The sequence below is a fragment of the Mauremys mutica genome, chromosome 1 (genome assembly GCF_020497125.1).
Source record: "Mauremys mutica isolate MM-2020 ecotype Southern chromosome 1, ASM2049712v1, whole genome shotgun sequence".
Lineage (NCBI taxonomy): Eukaryota > Metazoa > Chordata > Testudines > Geoemydidae > Mauremys > Mauremys mutica.
In genome coordinates this window covers 344986098-345006608 of record NC_059072.1, presented here as the reverse complement: position 1 = coordinate 345006608, position 20511 = coordinate 344986098, and the positions used below count along the sequence as shown (strand labels likewise).

The following is a 20511-nucleotide window of genomic DNA, read 5'->3' as shown; positions in this document are numbered from 1 at the left end:
CTAAAATGAGACTGGGAAGACACCAGAATTCAAGCCACCGCCAGGATACTAATGTGCGTCTATGGTGGTACACACGGGTGCCATGCCACCATTGGAGTGTGAGGGCTCACGCTCATGACAGTAGGAGCTTAGAAAAGATTCTTACAAATTTCCAAACAGTCTAGTCACTTTGGGCAGTAGCTGCATTGGAGAGAAACTCCATTTGTGCATATGTGATTTTATTTTTCAGCAGTTACACAAAACATTATGAATATGGTAATGGCCACCATCTGGCTCAGTAAATATTACCCGCCAAAAAGAAAATGCAAGCATTAGCAAAGTAAGGACAATTCATAATCAGCAGTTGGCCTGAGTCTCCCAATGTTGCACATACCAATTACGGGAAGTAATTAGGCTTTAGCTAAATCCCAGTGGAATTTATTAGAAGAAATCCTTGTAAAACATTTTATCCTGGCACATGTATTTTGATAATACTGAAGAAAATTGTAATTAAGAAGTAAAAAAGAAAAGCCAGTTTAAGCATATTCCATAATAGAATTGCTTCCATCAAATCTGCGTCTAGATCTCTCCCCCAGCTTGCCATAAATTAAAGGCAGACACATAGGAACAGTTGTAATAGAGTAGTAGCCACTTCTAACTAGATAAACGCCTGTGTTGGAGCTGGTATGGATGAAAACAGTCTGTGAGATGGGTAAAAGTTTGATTAAGTGGAAGCTCCTAATCAGTTTGACCCTAGCTGGATCTGCAGGTAAAGTCCTACCTCTCTCTATGAAGGGGATGAGATAAAGAACTGCTCCTGTTCACCAGGCTCACCAAGAATGACTATATTCAAAGGGACAGGGAGCACCATGTGAGACAGACCTACCTCTCAACTGCATAAGTACAAACCTCTAGCTCCACTCCCACATGGAGCTGTGGAACGTTAGAGTAACAGAAACATCCCTGGGACACGTTTCTGCTTTTAAAAAAAGCTCCGCGACCTATATTAGCACAAAAACAGACACAGAAATAGCAGTCTCCTAGCAGCCTCTGGTAAAGAACCAAATAGCAACAACAGCATGGCCCCAGACCAGAAAAGCTCTAAAGCACATGCTTAACTTTACACACATGAGTAGCTCCATTGAAATCAATGGGGCTTAGCCAATTGCCATTAAAGCCACTGGAAAGTCTCCCACTGACTTCAATCAGTTAGATCAGGCCCATGGGACTTCTTTCATGCGTAATGCTAAGCATGTGCTGAAGTGCTTTGCTGGCTCAGTGCCCATGTCCTGAGTAGTATTTACATCCCCTTTGCATAAAGTATAAATGACTACACAAAGCAGGACAGTGAAGAATCAGGCCAGGGAGTACAAAGTGGGTGCAGAATGTTACCATTCTAATTGGGTAGAATTTTACACACAACTTTGCACAAGCATAAATGACTGTACAAGATGCATGGGAGAGTCACCGTAACCTCTAAACTCTTGTAGAAAGTAACTCGGACTAAAAATGAACTGGACCTTTTATCAACTGAAAAAGCTAATACATATAAAAGGGACAGGAACAACAATTAATATTATTGTTAATATTGAATAGTAGCTAGACACCACAGCCAGGGATCAAGGCCCGATTGTGCGAGGCACTGCACAAATAAATACTGTAACACAGAGAGAGTCTCTGCCCCAGTCAGCACACAATCTAGACAATGTGCAACAGGTGAATAAACAGACAGTCGGGAGGCGGGAGGACAAGATTAGGGACAGGTGTGCATGCATAAATTAGTCATAACAGCGGTCTCAAGTGGTCACCAGCCTAACCAGTGCCAGGTGGCAGTGAATTGCAAGCATCACAGCAAAGGGAAAATTTAAAGAGAAACTTAAAAGAGGATAAGGTAATGGCTCTGAGAATTTTGCTGGGGGGCATTCCCAAGTAAAAGCAGTGGCATGGGAGAAAGCCCAACAGTGTTTACAGGAAATGTGGACAAATGGACAATATAGTCCTAACTGACATCAAAAAGTTCCTACAGAAGTTAAAATTCCCCATATTGACAGAAAAATATAAAGTGACAGTACATCATAAAGTTTAAAGGGGCATTACTCTCAGCAGAATCCAAGAAGCTATTAAATCACTCCAAGGCCCTGATTCAGAAAAGCATTAAGCCAGTAGGATTTAAGCATATACTTAAAGATAAGCATTTGCTAATTTCAAGCTGGTAAAGCAGGTCTTGATGTACAATCTTTTTGAAAACCCTTGGATCTACTGTTAACACAACTGCAATCATAGTATTTTCCCTCCTGTACTCTGCTAACCACCCTGGTGTCTGGCTGTGCGTAATCAGCAGCCAGGTGATTTGCCTCAGCCTTCCACCACACCATAAACATCTCCCCCTTACTCTCACAGATATTGTGGAGCGCACAGCAAGCGGTAATAACAATGGGAATATTGGACATTCTACCACAATTATGCACTTGCTCAGCCTATTGTTGAACAGCTCCTGACTACTGTCCAGGCTGCCTGTGTACAGCTTCATGACCCATGGCATTAAGGGGTAGGCTGGGTCCCCAAGGATAACTATAGGCATTTCAACATCCCCAACGGTTATTTTCTGGTCTGAGAAGAAAGTCCCTTCCTGCAGCTTTTGAAACAGACCAGAGTTCCTGAAGAAGTGAGCGTCATGTACCTTTCCTGGCCATCCCACATTGATGTTGGTGAAACGTCCCTTGTGATCCACCAGTGCTTGCAGCACCATTGAAAAGTACCCCTTTCGGTTTATGTACTCACTGGCTTGGTGCTCCGGTGCCAAGATAGGGATATGGGTTCTGTCTATCGCCCCACCACAGTTAGGGAATCCCATTGCATGAAAGCCATCCACTATGACCTGCACATTTCCCAGCGTGTCTACCCTTGATAGCAGCAGCTCTTTGATTGCGTTGGCTACTTGGATCACAGCAGCCCCCACAGTAGATTTGCCCACTCCAAATTGACGCCCGACTGACCGGTAGCGAGTTAATGGTCTTAATGGTCTTAAGTGGGGACACACACAACAGACTGTATGAAATCAATTTCTAAAAAATCGACTTCTATAAATTCGACCTAATTTCATAGTGTAGACATACCCTCAGTTTTCATGGCTAATTTTGAACTGAACATTCGAAGTAAATAGTTAGGCTGTAGCATTCAAAGCAAACCACTTGAGGGCTCTAGAGGACTTCTGTCAGCCGCTTTTGCCTATTCATCAGACTAACAGATTAGGGAGATTAGATCAAACCCAGGCAATGCTAGTGGGAAGAATTTGCTACCTCTATAACATGACCCTTCACTGAGGGTATCTGTCCTCAGATGATTAGGCTAGTCCACAGCCTTGGAGTTCACCTGGGTGTCTTCCTGCTTCTGGATACCTAAATAGCCTTGGTTGCAAAAAAACAAAAAACAAAAAAACAGTTTGCTTCTATGACTGGAGAGGATGCTGCATTCCCTCCTCTCCAATTCAAACTTAAGCACAGTGCCCGGTGCATTCATAACTCCCCAATATAAGTTCTGTAGTTCTCCACACCTCAGTCTGAAGCCACTGACCTTAAAAACTCAGCTATTGGTTCAGAACACAGCAGCTCATCCTGCTCAGCAGTGCAGCTTGCTGAGAGCACCTCAGCCCCAGCACTCCGCTCTCTCCACTGGCTCCCTGTGGAAAACCAGGTCAAAGTCAAGGGTTTGACCCTCATCTTCAAAGCCCTGCATAAGATTAACCCAAATTACCTGAAGGACCTTCTCATTTTCACAGAATCATAGAATGGGAAAGGACCTCAGGACGTCATCTAGTCCAGCCCCCTGCACTCATGGCAGGACTAAGTATTATCTAGACCATCCCTGACAGCTGTTTGTCCAACCTGCTCTTAAAAATCCCCAATGATGGAGATTCCACAACCTCCCTAGGCAATTTATTCCAGTGCTTAACCACTCTGACAGAAAGGAAGCTTTTCCTAATGTCCAGCCTAAACCACCCTTGCTGCAATTTAAGCCTATTGCTTTTTGTCCTATCCTCAGAGGTTAAGGAGAACAATTTTTCTCCCTCGTCCTTGTAACAACCTTTTTGTACTTGAAAACTGTTATCACGTCCCCTCTCAGTCTTCTCTTCTCCGGACTAAACAAAAGCAATTTTTTCAACCATCCCTCATAGGTCATGTTTTCTAGACCTTTAATCATTTTTTGTTCTTCTCTGGACTTTCTCCAATTTGTCCAGGGGCAGCTCCAGGCACCAGCACACCAAGCGCGTGCCTGGGGCGGCAAGCCACAGGGGGCACTCTGCCGGTCGCCGTGAGGGCGGCAGGCAGGTTGCCTTTGGCGGCATGTCTGCGGAGGGTCCGCTGGTCCCACAGCTTCGGCGGACCTCCCACAGGCGTGCCGCCGAATCCGCGGGACCGGGGACCTCCTGCAGGCAAGCCGCCGAAGGCAGCCTGCCTGCCGTGCTTGGGGCGGCAAAATACTTAGAGCCACCCCTGAATTTGTCCACATCTTTCCTGAAATGTGGCTCCCAGAACTGGACACAATACTCCAGTTGAGGCCTAATCAGCAAGGAGTAGAGCCGAAGAATTACTTCTTGTGTCTTGCTTACAATACTTTGTGTACTCACAACTTCCCACGATAGCTACATTCCAGTGGAACTGCAGCCAGGATAAGCACAAACCTTAGCACCTTCTGAGCAAGAGAAACCCACTTCTTTGATCAGCCTTCCCATAGTAACACCATGCAATCTCTTTGATTCATATCTAGTTGTATTTGCTTTTTTTTAAAAAAAAATGTATTTTGGCTGCTTGGAGCCTATGGTGATGACTGTGGTATCAATCCCTAAATAGATCTTGGTTTTCATATCACATACTCTCATAGATTTGCAGACTTTAAGACCAATGCGGACCACTGGATCATCTAGTAAAACACAGACCATAGAATTTCACCGTCTCGCCCCTGAATTGCACCCAATAACTTGGGCTTGGCTAAAGCCTAACTTCCAGAAAGGCATCCAGTCTTAATCTGAAATCATGAAGGAATTGAGAATTCACCACTTCCCTTGGTAGTTTGTTCCAATGGTTAATTACCCTCCCTGATACAAATCTATGCCTGTTTTCTAATTTAATCTTGTCTGGCTTCAGCTTCCAGCCACTGGTTCTTGCCCAAGCTGGGCAGCCCCTGGGCCAGCAGCAGCAGTTTGGGTGTGTGGGAAGGGGCTCAAGGCTAGGGGCAGGGGTGGAGCAGGGTGCAGGGGCCGCTTACCTTAGGGTTGGAGACTCCCCAGCTCCCACTGGCATGGCCCTGCAGCTCCTAGGCAACGGAGGGGCCAGGGGGCTCCGTGCATTGCCCGCCCCCACAGGCCCCGCTCCCACAGCTACCATTGGCTGAGGTTCCTGGCCAATGGGAGTTGTGCAGCTGGAGCTTGTGGCACAGTGGCAGGAGCAGTGTGTGGAGCCCCCTGGCCCCTCCACCACCTAGGAGCTGCAGGGACATGTGAAGCCGGGTAAGGAGCCCCTGCCAGCCCTGCCAATCCACCCCCAACACCAACAGGGGTCCCAGGTCCCTCCCCACTGCATCAGCGGGGGTGCTGGGCCATGCACCCTGCCCACCTCCCCCCCAGCACCAGAGGGGGTCCTGGGCCATGCACCGCTGCCCACCCCACCCCCCAGCACCGGCAGCACCCCCGGACACCCCCCAAGAGCACCCACGGCTCCCTGTTCAAGTTTTGGTTAGGGGTATATAGTAAAAGTCATGGACAGGTCATGGGCCATGAATTTTTGTTTACTGCCCGAGACCTGTCCGTGACTTTTACTAAAAATACTCGTGACTAAAATGTAGCCTTAATTATAGAGCACTTTAGTACCTGGTGTTTTCTCCCTGTGAAGGTACTTATACACTGTAATCAATTTACCTCTTGATCTTGATAAACTAATAGATTGAGCTTTTTAAGTCTCTCACTATAAGGCATTTTTTCCAGCTCTTGAATCATTGTTGTAGCTCTTCTCTGCACACTTTCTATTTTTTCCATATCCTCTACAATCAGTGACACACAGCCCACATACCTGTGGCAAGCTGAACCTAAATTCGGTGGCAAGGCCCTGGGTTCTGGTGATGCAGCAAAATGAAAATTCTGTGGCAGACACAGATGAATTCAAAATAGAGATTTCTATTAAATCAAATATGAAGATGAATAACAGACCCGTTGACTCAGCCATTGTGCTATACTTATTTTGCTATGAAAATCAATGTCTTATGCTGCTCCAAGTTTCAATGGGCCACAGATTTTTCTTTTGACAATCCCTAACTACATTGGAAAAGCTTCAAGAAGGGAGCTCGAGGTTTCGGCAGCTGCGTAGAGAACAACTGGGGCTTTTGGGACCCAGAAGGCTTAGGAAGCAATTTAGGATATTTGGTACTCAAGAGGTGGCAGCTCTTTTTTGGAGGTACTATATGGTCTGGCCTTAACAAAAGGTTCGACATAACAGTAAAGTCATTCCATTGTCAGGAAGCACTCCACCCCAGCTGGCTAGAGGAAGTGCCAATTCCCTTGCCAGCTCTTCCAGAACATCCCAATTACCAAACTGTTGCAGACAGGTGCTGTCTCTTGCTATGCATCTGTACAGTGCCTAGCACAATGGGGCCCTGATAGCGGGAAGGGGCCTCTGAGCAGTACCGCAACATAAACAATAATAATAAATTATATCAGCCCTGGAGCTCAGATGTGTGTTCAGTGCACAATGCACCACTTCAAGCAGTGGGGAAATTTTTTCTACCAGTTCCTCCAAATGACTCCTCTCCTATTCAAATCACTTACAGAGGCTGCTTAGTCACGGTCCTCAACTTACTGTGCAAACCTGTGACATTTGTTTTGCTAGCACTTCAAGGGCACAGTGACCTTTTGGTGCTGAAAAGGAAATCTAGATAAAATCACTAATTAATGACGGACTTTGAATCACTCCTCCCAGGCACATGAATAGACAAAGAAGCTAAAGGTCTGGCTATCAAACTGAAGAGTGGGTTGTCTTCATAGAGCAAGCATGGTAGTTGAAACTGCCCCAAATGCTGGTAACCGCTTTATATCCCTTTATTAAAGTGTTTAGAAGCAATGATATCTAATCGGTAAAGTGGGGTTCCACTATGAAAAGTCACTATGTAAAAATGGCACCTTACTACTTAGCCTCCAGTGAGAAAACAGGAAGGGGGGGGCGGTCTCATGAAAATGTTCATTTCTGTTTTTCATTGAAATTTCATTTTTTGCCTAAAATTTCCAACCAGCCCTTCTTCTCAGATCTGCCCATTGCGTAGATTCAGAGCCATGTCCTTTCAGCGCTACACAGCGCACACAGCTAAAAGAAAGAGCATGGTTCCATTGCTTGCTGGGTATCGACAACAGGATGGTGTACTAAGAATCGAATGAGTTTCACCTGCCAAACCCCCTGAAGGCAATGGGACAGTGCAGCTGCAACTCAAGGCAGAATTTGGCCGGTAGAACTTTATTACTTGCCGGTGATAGTCCAGAAATCCAATAGTCCCATAACGGGGTGCAGCTGGGCCCCTCTAGCTTCTGTCCCTGCTGCGCCCACAAACCAGCCAGAGACCTCTGCACTGGTGCAATCACCCGTGCCCTTTATTTCATTTACTGTCCCACCATCTTTTAGCTACAAATAGCCTCAGTCTTACAGAGATGCGCTACCACGCTCTCTAACTCCCTGGCTTCTCCCTTTCCTCTCTCCCCCAGGCTTCTTTCCTACCAGCCTTTCTGTAGCCCCTGGCTAACAAGGCCCACAACTGTTCCCTGTTTGCCAATCAGGCCTGGGCTTACTCAGCCAGCTCCAATTCCCCTTCCTTGATTGGAGCTGATGTGACAGAGGAACTGGCTCAGTTTTCCTTAGCCAGCACCCTGTCACACACCTCCCCCATTATGAACCACCAGGTTTCTCCTTCCTCATCCTCTCCACCCTCTGCTGGTGGGGTTTGTCCAGGGGAGTATCTCCCCTTCTTTCGGGTGATCCCTGGCATTTCGGGGGGGTTCCTTCATCCCACCAGCCACAAAAAGTATACTGTGCAGAGGTGGATGCCCCCATAGCTCTACCGCCACCCACAGGTCCTCACATGAGTCGCACTCCTGTGGGCATTCCTTCTCCTTTATCCCTGTTTCTTCCAGTAGGGGGTCGGGGTCAATCCCAACCTTCTGCAGGACACCACGAGCCTCAGGTTCTCCCAAGCACCAAGCAGGGTCCGTGTCTCCTCTCCTGGGAGCTGCATTGTGGGGAGCTCCAGTTGCCCCTTTTCTCCTTCTAAGAGGCTTGGGCTGGCCAGCTCCATCTAAGCTGTCATGGGATAAGAGGGAAGCTCCTCTGATGGATTGGTAACAGGTTAAAAGATAGGAGACAAAGGGTAGGAATCAATGGTCAGTTTTCAGAATGGAGAGAGGTAAATAGTGGTGTCCCCCAGGGGTCTGTACTGGGCCCAGTCCTATTCAACATATTTATAAATGATCTGGAAAAAAGGGTAAACAGTGAAGTGGCAATTTGCAGATGAAACAAAACTACTCAAGATAGTTAAGTCCCAGGCAGACTGTGAAGAGCTACAAAAAGATCTCTCAAAACTGGGTGACTGGGCAACAAAATGACAGATGAAATTCAATGTTGAAAAATGCAGAGTAATGCACATGGGAAAACATAATCCCAACGATACATATAAAATGATGGGGTCTAAATTAGCCGTTACCACTCAAGAAAGAGATCTTGGAGTCATTGTGGATAGTTCTCTGAAAACATCCACTCAATGTGCAGCAGCAGTCAAAAACACTAACAGAATTTTGGGCATCATTAAGAAAGGGATAGATAAGACAGAAAATATCATATTGCCTCTATATAAATCCATAGTATGCCCACATCTTGAATACTGTGTGCAGATGTAGTCACCTCATCTCAAAAAAGATATATTGAAATTGGAAAAGGTTCAGAAAAGGGCAACAAAAATGATTAGAGGTATGGAACGGCTCCCATATGAGGAGAGATTAATAAGACTGTGACTTTTCAGCTTGGAAAAGAGATGACTAAGGGGGGATATGACTGAGGCCTATAAAATCATGACTCGTGTGGAGAAAGTAAATAAGGAAGTGTTATTTACTCCTTCTCATAACACAAGAACTAGGGATCACCAAATGAAACTAATAGGCAACAGGTTTAAAACAAACAAAAGAGAGTATTTTTTCAAACAACGCACAGTCAACCTGTGGAACTCCTTGCCAGAGGATGTCGTGAAGACCAAGACTATAACAGGGTTCAAAAAAGAACTAGATAAGTTCATGGAGGACAGGTCCATCAATGGCTTTTAACTGGGATGGTGTCCCTAGCCTCTGTTTGCCAAAAGTTAGGAATGGGCGACAGGGGATGGATTACTTGATTGCCTGTTCTGTTCATTCCCTCTGGGGTGCATGGCATTGGCCACTTTCGGAAGACAGGACACTGGACTAGATGGACCTTTGTTCTGACTCAATATGGCCGTTTTATGTTCTCCCCCACACCCCTCTTTCTATCCTATCTGGGCTCTGTTGCCTAGGGTTTCCGTGTTTGCTTCCCCGAGGACCCTGCTCTTCTTCCCTACCAGGGCTTCTCAGTCTAGGGGTCCCCACCCCCTTCTTCAGGGAATCTTTCCTTTTCCTTCCAGGGAGAGGGCCCCAGTCCATACCCAACACAACGGGGTATGGTAACTCCTCTACTACCCGACCCATTTCCATTTAAATATGCCCTGCACTTCTAGGGGCACCTGGGTCATCGGGCAGTATTTCCTGTCCCTGTGGATACACTCCAGGGCCATCTGTGCACCTGGAATTATCCACTGCTGTTTTACCGGCCCCCTCTGGACAAGCGAGCAGGCTGAAGCTGTATCCACCAGGCTCCTCTGGGGTTTCCCTCCCACCCTCACTGGGATGGTGGACAGCCTCTGCTCCCCTTTCCCTCCCTCCAGCATTAGTCCAACCGCAAAATTCGGCCCACCCACATTCCATGTCTGGGCAATCTCCGTTTTTATGTCCTGGCCGCCTGAACTGCCAGCAAACGATCACACCGGCTCTGTTGGGAGCTTCTCAGAGTTCCGCCTTCTTCCTCTCCAGGCCTTTCCCAGGGAGGGGTTCTCTCTTTTTTTTTCCCCACTCTGTGTCCTTATATGGTTGGCCCTCCCTTCAGGGGATGTCTACCTCCGTGTATTCCTCGGTCAGCTTGACCGCTGCATCGACTGTACTTGGCTGATGTTGCCTGACCCAGACTCGGATAGAATCAGGGAGGCCCTGTAGCAATTGTTCTAGGACTAGGGCGTCCGTTATTTCCCCCACCATTTGCATCTCAGGCCTCAGCCAGTGGGTGGCCCAGTCCATCAGTCCCTGGGTGAATGCCCGGGGCTGCACAGCCCCCGTCCAACAGGCCGACTGGAATTTTTGGCGGTATTTCTCTGCCGACAGCCCACCCGGTCTAGGACAGCCACCCTCACCGCCTCATGGTTCCAGGCCTGTTTGTCACTCAATGCCACATAGACCACTTGAGCTTTGCCCGCTAGGTAGTGAGCCAGACATAGGGCCCAGGTACCCGTGGCTGTCCGCTGGAACATACCAAGGAAGGCATCCAGGTCATCTGCTGGCCCCATTTTACAGAGTCCCAAGCCTGGCGGCCGGGTGCCATCCCCTACTGCGGGACTCACCATTCGTTGCAGGAGTTGCTGCTGCACGCTGGCCTGATCTCTTATAAAATCCTGTAGGCTTTTCTGCTGTTCTTCCTGCCAGGTTAGCCAGGCCTGTCTCTTGGCCTGGTGGGACTATTTGCAAATAGTGACAATTAAAGGCTTTCTTCTTAGCAGGACGACAGCTTTTTTTTTCAGAGGTCTAAAAGAAGCTTTGGAGTCCAAGGGATGGAAGTTTAAAATACCAGCAAGCAGCATCATGAAACGTAGCCTTTCCATGTCAATGGTTATACTACAGAAAATGTCACCAGATAGCTTGAACAGGACCCTACTTCCTAATCTGGAGGCCAAGATCAGGCTGTTAGTGTTTGCTTCCCCTGGAGATCCTAACTTCCTCACCAAATAAAGTATGTCACCACCACAGATTTTTTCAAAGGAAAAGAGGAAAAGACCCACACACCGCCCCTTCTAAATTTAGTAGAAATGTTGCTCAGATCGATCCTCATATTCTTCTTTTAGGGACACATCTTGCTCTTCTTACTCAAGCTTTAGTGGGGCAGAGAGGATGGTCTAGTGCGCAGTGTTTCTCCACCAGTGGGTCATAAATCCCAAGTTGGTGGGGGAAGGCGGCAGGAGTTCAAACTGAAAATGTTGTTATGATCTAAAGCAAAAAAAATCTTGCTCCCCCACTCCCCGCACACCCTTACTCTTCAAGGTTAAGTAGTCTCTGTCAAGCTCTCGAAACCCACACACAAATAAATTACTTGGACTTATCATTAACACAATTTCATAGTAAATGAAAGGTGGTGAAGTTTGACTTTGAATAAGGGGTTGCCCACCTGCCATAGATGAAAAATATTGGTCTGGTGGATAGGGCACAAATCAGCACTCAGGACGCTTTACTTGAGCTGGTAGGACATGATCGTCTGGGATGCTGAAAATTCCCAAATCACACCAATCCCTGAGACATGCAGGATCGGACCCCTGATATTTCCAACATGTTTGCTTACATGTCACTAAATTTTTATCCATCTCATATTCTTTAAAGAATCAGCCAACATATTATTATTCCTGTTGCCAATAACTGCAGGATTACCTTCCATTTGTGCATTGTTGCCAAAAGCAGTTTATTCACAGTCAAAATGAACTTTTTACAATTATTTTTTCTGCACCTTTTTTCCCCTAACATTATATGGATGACGCATTATTAAATTAATAATTAGAATACATCAGAGCAATTTCAGCCTCAGGTCTTCAAGACATTAGGGAGCCTGATCCAAAAAAGCCCATTGAAGTCAGTGGAAAGATTCCCTTTGCTTTCAATGTGCTTTGAAAAGGCGCAGGCTTTTTAAATCATGGGATATCAAAAATACTAGATATTAGTTGTGATCCCTTTGATAGTCTCATCAGTCAATCACCATTATAGAAAAATATGTTTCCACCGTTTAAAAATAAAGGGCTTCTTATTATTAACAGATTTGTATATTCATTTCCAGAGAAGATTTTGATCAAACAGTACAATATGCATAAAATATTTCAGCCACAAAACAGAACTTTGTAAATTTGATGTATTACCTGGGCCATTTTTTAAAGTAGCTATTTTGATGATTTAATAATAGATCCTCATAAGTAAACAGATATATTTCAGTGAAGAATGCACCAGCTGGAAAATGCATCTCTATCTATCTGTATTGAAAGGAACACAATACACGTCTTTTAAAAAAAAAAGGATCAATTTTAGTTCTCAAAAAAGAAGACAGTGACTTCTTGTAAAAGCACATTGGACACAATATCCTGCTCAGTTATAAAAAATTTTATTCGGAAAAACACTCAGTATTGGGCTTTTAAATAGTTTAAGTAATTTCCCAACAGTATTTAAGAGTAAATGGGACTTCTGTATGGTATTTACGTTATGACTATATTATTAAACTTGTGCAAACCTGCAAAAATAAAAGCCCACATAAACACAGAGAACATAACACAGCCTTTCAGCGGCAGTAGATGGTGCTATTCAATCTGGAAATGATCCAATCACCTTCACTTCAAGGCATGCAGTGTGGTACACAATTCCTTTTTAAGGTTGCATAGAAGTCCTTTGTTTGGTATTTGTCAGGGGGAAACAATTGTTTAGATCAACTCAACCATTGTTAGCTGCTTTAGTGTTGTCAGCCACTCAGTTTGCTCTGCAATAACTGTTGTGCAGATTACCCCTAAAATACTTCTATACCAGAAACACACTTGCACTATAAGTGAAGACTAATTTTAAAATATATTCAGAAATCCCAGAGTTCTTCAGTAAGATTCTCATTTAAGGCAATGGGAGTTTTGCCTGAGGAAGGACTGAGTAAAAGGTGAGAAAAGGGTTTCCAGCTGTGGCTCAGTGAGCCTGATTCTTCTCTCACTCAGAGCCTGATCCAACTCTTGTTGAAGTCCACAGAAAGAGTCCTTCTATAACATCAGTGGAAGTGAGATCAGGCTGCTACATTGGTTTTATACCAGAGTAACTGCACTCATTTCAACAGAGCTGCTTCTCACACTGATGTGAGAGGAGCATCAGACCCAGTGAGACTGATTTTCCATCTCTCTGCATTTTGATTAGTCATTTACACCAGGGCAAAGAGTGCAAAATGAGTGTAAAATGCTACCAAGTCAGCATTTTACGCCCTCTTTGAACAGATGTCAATGCCCACAGAAGGTGCAGGGCAATGGACAATCAGAGTCAGTACCTTCACAACTGATATATTGCAATTCCTCTCTTCCAGAGTCGATTCCTGAAGACCTCGGTTAGTCCTTACTTGGGAAAAACTCCCATTGATGTCAGTGGGAACTTTGCCTGAAATAGAATGGCATAAGGACTCCAGTGATTATAAATTTTCACATGCAGGATTTGCATAGCCTGAGAGACAAATAAAAATGCTCAATAAAAAATTCAGGTGAAAACATATCCCTTCTCAACATATGAAAGTCAATTGGCCATCCCTGCCTTCCTTGTACACCCAAAATTTCCCTTAAGTCGCTGGGAGTGTTGAGTGTGCAAAGGATTCAGGACCATGCCTCAAGTCAGAAAGTTTAGTGACAAAGTAATATTATGCTAAATATATCAGTGCAAGGCCATTCGATCTGAAATGTCCCAAGAGGAAACATAATGGTCCAAAACTGCTACACAATCACACGCAGAGAATAGAACAAAACCATTCATTACCAGACAGCAGAAAAATTACCAACTCAAATGAGATTGAAATCAATCTTGTCCTGACAATCTAAAATTGAATTACATGATGCTACACTGGCTCTGATGCTACACTCTGTAAAAAAAGCAAAACTCCCACACTTTTCAGTAGATTTGCCTAAGTAAAGAATACAGAATGGAGCAAACATAGTATGATGCTATTCTGTACTATAACTGACCAAGGAGTCAGGGTTCTCTTATTTACCTACATAGGCTGGACTGGCTGTCCATTGTTTTTATACATTCTTTTAAGCTTAGTGAAATAAACTATAGTAAAATCAATATTTTAAAAGTGCATTGAATTTACAGTGTACAATACAGCACTGTGCAGTTATTAAACAGATGCCTCATATCAGCCCAGTGTGCCTGCTTTCCAGTGAAGTGATTCCTGTATACATAGGTAGGTTATTTGTAAATCTTGGATGAAAGGTGCTGTATAAATATCAGCTATTATTTTTGTTGTTGAAAAGTAAAATCAAGCCCATTACTGAAACAGTTAGCTGAAAGACTAATCATTTATTTCCAAAGTATTATTTAAAGTCATGCTTCCCCTTGCATACATCTTAATGTTCTTGACCATAAATCTCTGTTCAAAATATTTGCACTTGTTACTGAAAGAGGCATTTTATTCTTAATTCCCTTCAATGTCCTAGGGTAAAATGATTTGCCATCTCTGGGAGTACTAGTTGGTTCACCATACCTCACACTTCTTATCCATTTGACTCCCAGTTTAAAAACAAACAATCCAATTCTAACTGACCCAAAGCCAAAATCCAGGGCTGCCTTTTAAGATTGGCATCGCAACCAACTCCCCCAAAAGGAAACTTAACATTCTGTTGAACTAGTTTCCTGAAAGTAAGTATTTGGATCCTTTGGCTTTATAATAATTTGCTACCATTCCTGTCATTCCAGTATCTTACTGAAACACTCAGTAGAGAACACAAAACAGGAACAGGTTGTTGAGGGTAAAGTACAGCATTTCAGAGGATTTAGGAAAGACAAAAGTGACCGCTAGGCTGTCTTAAATTCCACCAGCCAAATCTAGTGAATGAACTTTACCAAAAATGAAGACGTGGGAGAGAGACTAGTGTATTTCATTCCAACAGTAGTAACAGCCACAGGTCTTTAAGCCACTGTGCAGCTTTATTTTTATAGGACTTATCATAGACTCTTTTACATAATTTAAATGATTATCAAATAATCTCCTGTACACAATAGAACGGATCTGCGTCACTTTCAATGCTTTGACACATTCCTGAAAGAAATCCAACACAGTTTGTGGGAATCACGTTGCTACAGTACGTTTTGGCCAGAACACATGCCATCAATTAACTTATTTATTATAGAATTGCTGTTTGCAATATTCTGCAACACGTTGTTAAATTTCAGGACACTAAGATTTGGTAACAGCGTTGATAGTTATTTTTGTTGTTCTCTTGATTTTTTTTAAATTATTTTTTGCACTTGTTTGTGTCCTCTGTTGAAAATCTGCCAGCACTTATGACGCACACAAGTGTGGGACAAGATTTTAAATACACTGTAAGAGCCAACTGAGTTTTACTTTTAAACTCAAGTCACTTACAATTGGTCACGGCTGCTTTAAAGAAAAAGTAGCCCCCGTTGCAATGTAACATAAGACATGTAAATCAATTGCATTTGCCTATAGTAAAATAAAAACATATCTCTAATAAATGCTAACATGTAGTTACTGTGCGCTATAAAAACACCTGAAAGAATAAAATAGCTTACATTTTTATTATGTGCAGTGATAGAACCCAAACAAGGAGAGGGGAGACTGTTCAGAATGTGAAGGCAAATAAAAACCTAAAGGCCAGATTCTGCCACTCTTACAAAACAGTCGCATTATTTTCAGTGGGACTACTAGCAGAGTCAGGTATTATGCTCTATGGCAAAATCTGGCCCTAAATTTACTGCAGCTAAAGAGCTTGACCTTTTTCTCTGTGGCACTAGTGTCTGGCCCAAAGCCCCCTGAAGTTAGTGAAAAGACTCCCATTGACTTTGGATCAGGCCCTTGACTGTACTGACATCAATGGAGTCACATTGGTGTATAGGAGAGAAGAATCAGGACTAGTAACCAAACCAAAACACTCTGGCTATGGACAGAAACCCCTCAGGCTGGCAATCATCAGGTCTAACCCAGCCCCAGGATTAAGGGCTAAGTGGGAACGATCCCCATTCCACAGCGCCCCCCTCCTCCCCTCCTGTTTTCTTTCTGAGTTTATTGTCCTAAGTCAAACAGTGTAAAGGGAGGGGAATTAAAGTGATCTGGGCTTTTTGCCAGCTGGTCCGTTACAAGCAGCCTACGGCCCTGCCTTCCACCCCAAGCCTCCCCTAGAGGCCGGAATAGGCCACCCTGTTGTACGCGGCGCTGTACTCGTAAGGCATGGGGGGAGGAGGCGGGAGGGGGCAGTCAGGGAAGTAGGGCGCGAAGGCGGCGGCCAGCTGGGCTGGGCTCTCCTCGCCTCCCGCGGGGGCCGGGTCCGAGCTGGCCGGGTAGATGGGCGCTCCCGGGGCCCCCAGGGCAGGCAAGCTCAAGCTGCTGCAGGAAGCCGCCGCCGCCGGGGGGCTCTTCTTGGCGGGGGGGCTCCAGGCGGGCTCGGGGTAGAGCAGCCCCCCGAGCAGGTGCGGGGGCAGCGGCGGGAGGTGGGGCTCGTATAGGGCGGGCTCCAGGCCCAGCTCCGGGGCCAGGCGGGCCGGGAAACCCTCCGGCGCGGGGGGCTGCTCCGGGAGGAGGCCGCCGTAGTCGGGCCCCAGCAGCTCGAAGAAGTCCGCCGCCTCCGGGCTGCCGCCGCCGCCCCGCTCCGGCGCCTGGGGGCTGGCGCTGAGCGGCGGGGCGCGGGGCGGCGGCGCCACCGGCTCGGTGAAGAACGAAGGCGGCAGGTTGCGGTTCCGCAGCGGCACCTTGCGGGGGCCGCCCCCGCCGCTGCCGCCCCCGCCGGCCGGGCCCTTCTCGCCCGCCCGGCCCTGGTGCAGGGAGTCGAAGAGGGCGGCCAGGCTCTTGCTCTGCAGGCTGCTGGCCGCCTGCGAGGCCTCCCGCTTGGCAGGGGGCTTGCAATGGCCGGCGGGGCCGGGCGGGCAGGAGGGCTGGGGCGAGGCGGCCCCTGCCGGCGGGGCCGGCCGCTTGGGCAGCTCCTGGCCCCCGGCCGGGGCTGGCGCTGCAGGGGCGGAGGCGAGGATGCCCGTGCAGCGCTTGATCTGCTTCTGCAGGTACTTCCTGTGGTTCACTTTCCTCTTGGACTTGACCGGCTTGTCCAGCGCCAGCTTGATGTTGCTGGACGCCGAGTCTATGAAGCTCAGCAGGTCCCTGGTGGCTTCTTTAAAATCCCCTGGGTCTTCTCCTCCCCCCACGCCTCCTCCTCCCAGGAGAGCGGCTCCCCGGTCCTCGTAGCTCTTCTCAAGGTCAACATAGTCCGCCAGGCCCCCGGAGCCAGGGAAGCAGAAGGGGATGAAGTGATGGGGGTTGAGGATAGCAGCTTGCACGGCCATCGCCTCCCTTCTCCTCTGCCCCTGGCTGCTGCTGCTGCAGCTGCTGGTGCGTTCAGCGCCTGGGCAGGGAAGCTACTTTTTGCCCCTGGTGAAAGGTTGTCCGCTGTGGCCCCAGTGTGTGTGTGTCATGGTCCTGCCAGGGTGCTCTGCAAACCCTTGGTCCTGCTGCTGCCTAGGAGGGGACACCAAGGCAAACTACAGATCGCTACACCAGCTCCTGTTCTACTTGCTTTCCCCTCCCCAAGGGAGTTCATTAGTTCTTGGAAGAGGAGGGGGCTAATGATGCCGTGTTTATAAAAAAAAAAAAAGGAGGGACCTGGAGTTGAGCTGATTGTTAACCCTTTGTTTTCATTCTCGTGTGGCAACTGTAATTTAGGGCACATCCAGAGCTAATTTTTATTGTTTGTGTGGTGCTTGGACATCACAGTGAGGGGTGCTTTAGGCCCTGTGTGGACTAGGAAACAGGTTGAGTTTATAAACATATTAGCTAACATGCTTTTAAACGCCACTAAAGCAACGTTACCTATGTATTTACTGGTAACCCTTGCTTACAAGGGTCTACTCAGTGTGAAGAGTGACAACAAGGATGGGGGGGGAGCTGCACTACTCTATGCTAGTGTTTTAAAGCATAAAGTGTGTTTGTAAACATGTTTTTAAATGTGACTAGGCAGGTCTTGGGAAAACTCTAAGGCCTCCATCCTGCAGAAACTTTAATTGGACTAGTCACATGTTAAGCATGTGTGTAAATTCATGCACGATTGGAACTAAAATAGGCTAGATTTTTAAAAAATAGATAAAATAGAATAATTTCAAAGGTCTGTTCAAGTACAAAAGGATCTGCCTTGAAACCTTTATTTTTAAAATTTTATTTCATTTTCCAGTAAAAGAAAACTGTTAAAGACATATTATTTAAGACATTTTTTAAAAGTGGGAAATCTTGTATATCCTGAGAGAGTCAAAGGGACTAAACTAAATTCACTGCAAAATCAGTCTCAATTCTCTCAGTCTTTCTCAAGCAATTGCAGTAGAGCCTGCTCACAGTGAATTTTAGATCAAGTTTGTAGAGTAAAATGAAAATCTTGAATTGTTTAAATGCATTACAATGTCCAAATTTCATATCCTAATTATAGGGAAGTTTGGTTTATACTAAAGTATTTCTGCAGAAAACAATGACTTCACCAACAGAGAGTTCACGTGTCAGCATTTCCAAAGAAAAGTTAAACTGGTAAATTTGGTTTGGTTTTAGAACATAAGAATGGCCATACTGGGTCAGACCAATGGTCCATTTAGCCCAGTATCCGACAGTGGCCAATGCCAGGTGCTTCAGAAGGAATTAACAGAACAGGTAATTATCAAGTGATCCATCCCCTGTCGCCCATTCCTAGCTTCTGGCAAACACAAGCTAGGGACACTTCAGAGCATGGTTTTACATCCTTGCTCATCCTGGCTAATAGCCATTGATGGACCTATCCTCCATGAATGTATCTAGTTCTTTTTTGAACCCTGTTATAGTGTTGGCATTTACAACATCCTCTGGCAAGGACTTCCACAGGTTGACTGTGTTGTGTGAAGAAGTACTTCCTTTGTTTGTTTTAAACCTGCTGCCTATTAACTTCATTTGGTGACCCCTAGTTCTTGTGTTATGAGAAGGAGTGAATGCCACTTCCTTATTTACTTTCTCCACACCAGTCATGATTTTATAGACCTCAATCATATCCGCCCTTAGTTGTCTCTTTTCCAAGATGAAAAATCCCAGTCTTATTAATCTCTCCTCATATGGGAGCTGTTCCATATCCCAAACATTTTTGTTGCCCTTTTCTGTACCTTGTCCAATTCCAGTATGTCTTTTTTGAGATGGGGCAACCAGATCTGCATGCTGTATTCAAAATGTGAGCATACCATGGATTTATATAGAGGCAATATGATCTTTGCTGTCTTAATGTCTAACCCTTTCCTAATGATTCCCAGCATTCTGTTTGCTTTTTTGACTGCTGATGCACATTGAGTGGATGTTTTCAGGGAACTATCCACAATGACTCCAAAATCTCTTTCTTGAGTGGTAACAGCTAATTTAGACCCCATCATTTTATATGTATAATTGGGATTATGTTTTCCAATGTGCATTACTTTGCATTTATCAACATTGAATTTCATCTGCCATTTTGTTGTGAATTTGTTGAAGTTGCCATTTAGTTGAATGTGCAGTAATTTAACTGTGAGAGCTAGGGAAACACCCAATTTGGGGAGCCAACTCACTCCTCCTAGTCTCAGGTTCTTGTGCCTAGAGAGATGTTGTTTAAAGTTAGTAGAGGAAGCTTCATGGTTTAAAAACTAATCAAGCCTTTAAATATCCTGGACCAAATTCCGACTTGGTGTAAGAAGGTGCAACTCATCTGAGATCAGTGGACCAAACCCATGTTCACCAAATCTGAATTTAGCCTTCTATGTTTGCTCTGAATCCTCAGAAAACTCTCCTGCTGAACAGTCTCATCCTTAGATAAATCATACGAATCTGTGAAGCTTTCAGTGATATTCTAGTAGGTACAATGCTAAATGGAGTGCTAAATTCTAGAGTGCTTTTCCATCCAGCCTATACAGTGACTTTCAGGCATCCTGACTATTGCAGACAGTTACTGCTGCTTATTGTATTTGTCTTTCTACATTTGCTGTTTCTCCACAATGATTTTTCTGAAATTATCTCCATAGGTGCGTGAACTAGGGGTGCGGGTGGTGCTGCAGCACCCCCAGGTTTTGCCTGGGGTCCCAGCTGCCAGCCCCTTGCCTGGGGTCCTAGCTGCCGGCCTGGCTGCCCAGGATCCCGGCTGCCAGCCCTACACCCGGCTACTGGCCCCACGCTCAGGGTCCCAGCTACCGGCCCCGGAACCCAGCCTGGGGCTCCGCCCCCACAACCCAGCTGTGAGCCCAGTCATGGAATGGCTCCCGGCCCTAGCTCTAGGGGGCGGTGAGGGGCAGCTCAGCAGGCCCCCCCAAAAAACTGTTCCAGCGCCACTGATTACCCCCATTCTGAAACTTCCCACTGAAATTAGCCCTCTGCCTACTGCCGCTAAGAGGCAACCCAGACTGATATAATTTAAATGCCAGTAGGATGTAAA

General features: G+C 45.8%; 1 protein-coding gene and 1 long non-coding RNA gene across 3 annotated transcripts in view; both read right to left on the bottom strand.

Moving 5' to 3' along the window:
• LOC123361959 overlaps positions 1-5292 on the bottom strand; it is an 87678-nt gene extending 82386 nt beyond the window's left edge. For both annotated transcript variants that reach the window (XR_006576301.1, XR_006576300.1), the window contains exons 1-2: positions 5245-5292; positions 3279-3386 (exon numbers count right to left, since the gene is read on the bottom strand). This is a non-coding gene — a long non-coding RNA (uncharacterized LOC123361959). The remainder of the gene's footprint in view (positions 1-3278; positions 3387-5244) is intronic.
• A 10048-nt stretch (positions 5293-15340) lies between these two features.
• Positions 15341-17652, bottom strand: FAM181B (family with sequence similarity 181 member B). Its single transcript, XM_045020821.1, has one exon. The coding sequence runs from the start codon at positions 17396-17398 to the stop codon at positions 16244-16246; it is 1155 nt and encodes a 384-aa protein (XP_044876756.1). The 5' UTR covers positions 17399-17652; the 3' UTR covers positions 15341-16243.
• Positions 17653-20511: the final 2859 nt, after the last annotated feature.

What these genes read in the sequence shown, in the direction of transcription:
- FAM181B (XM_045020821.1), bottom strand. Translation starts at nt 17,398, where the DNA reads ATGGCCGTGCAAGCTGCTATCCTCAACCCCCATCACTTCATCCCCTTC.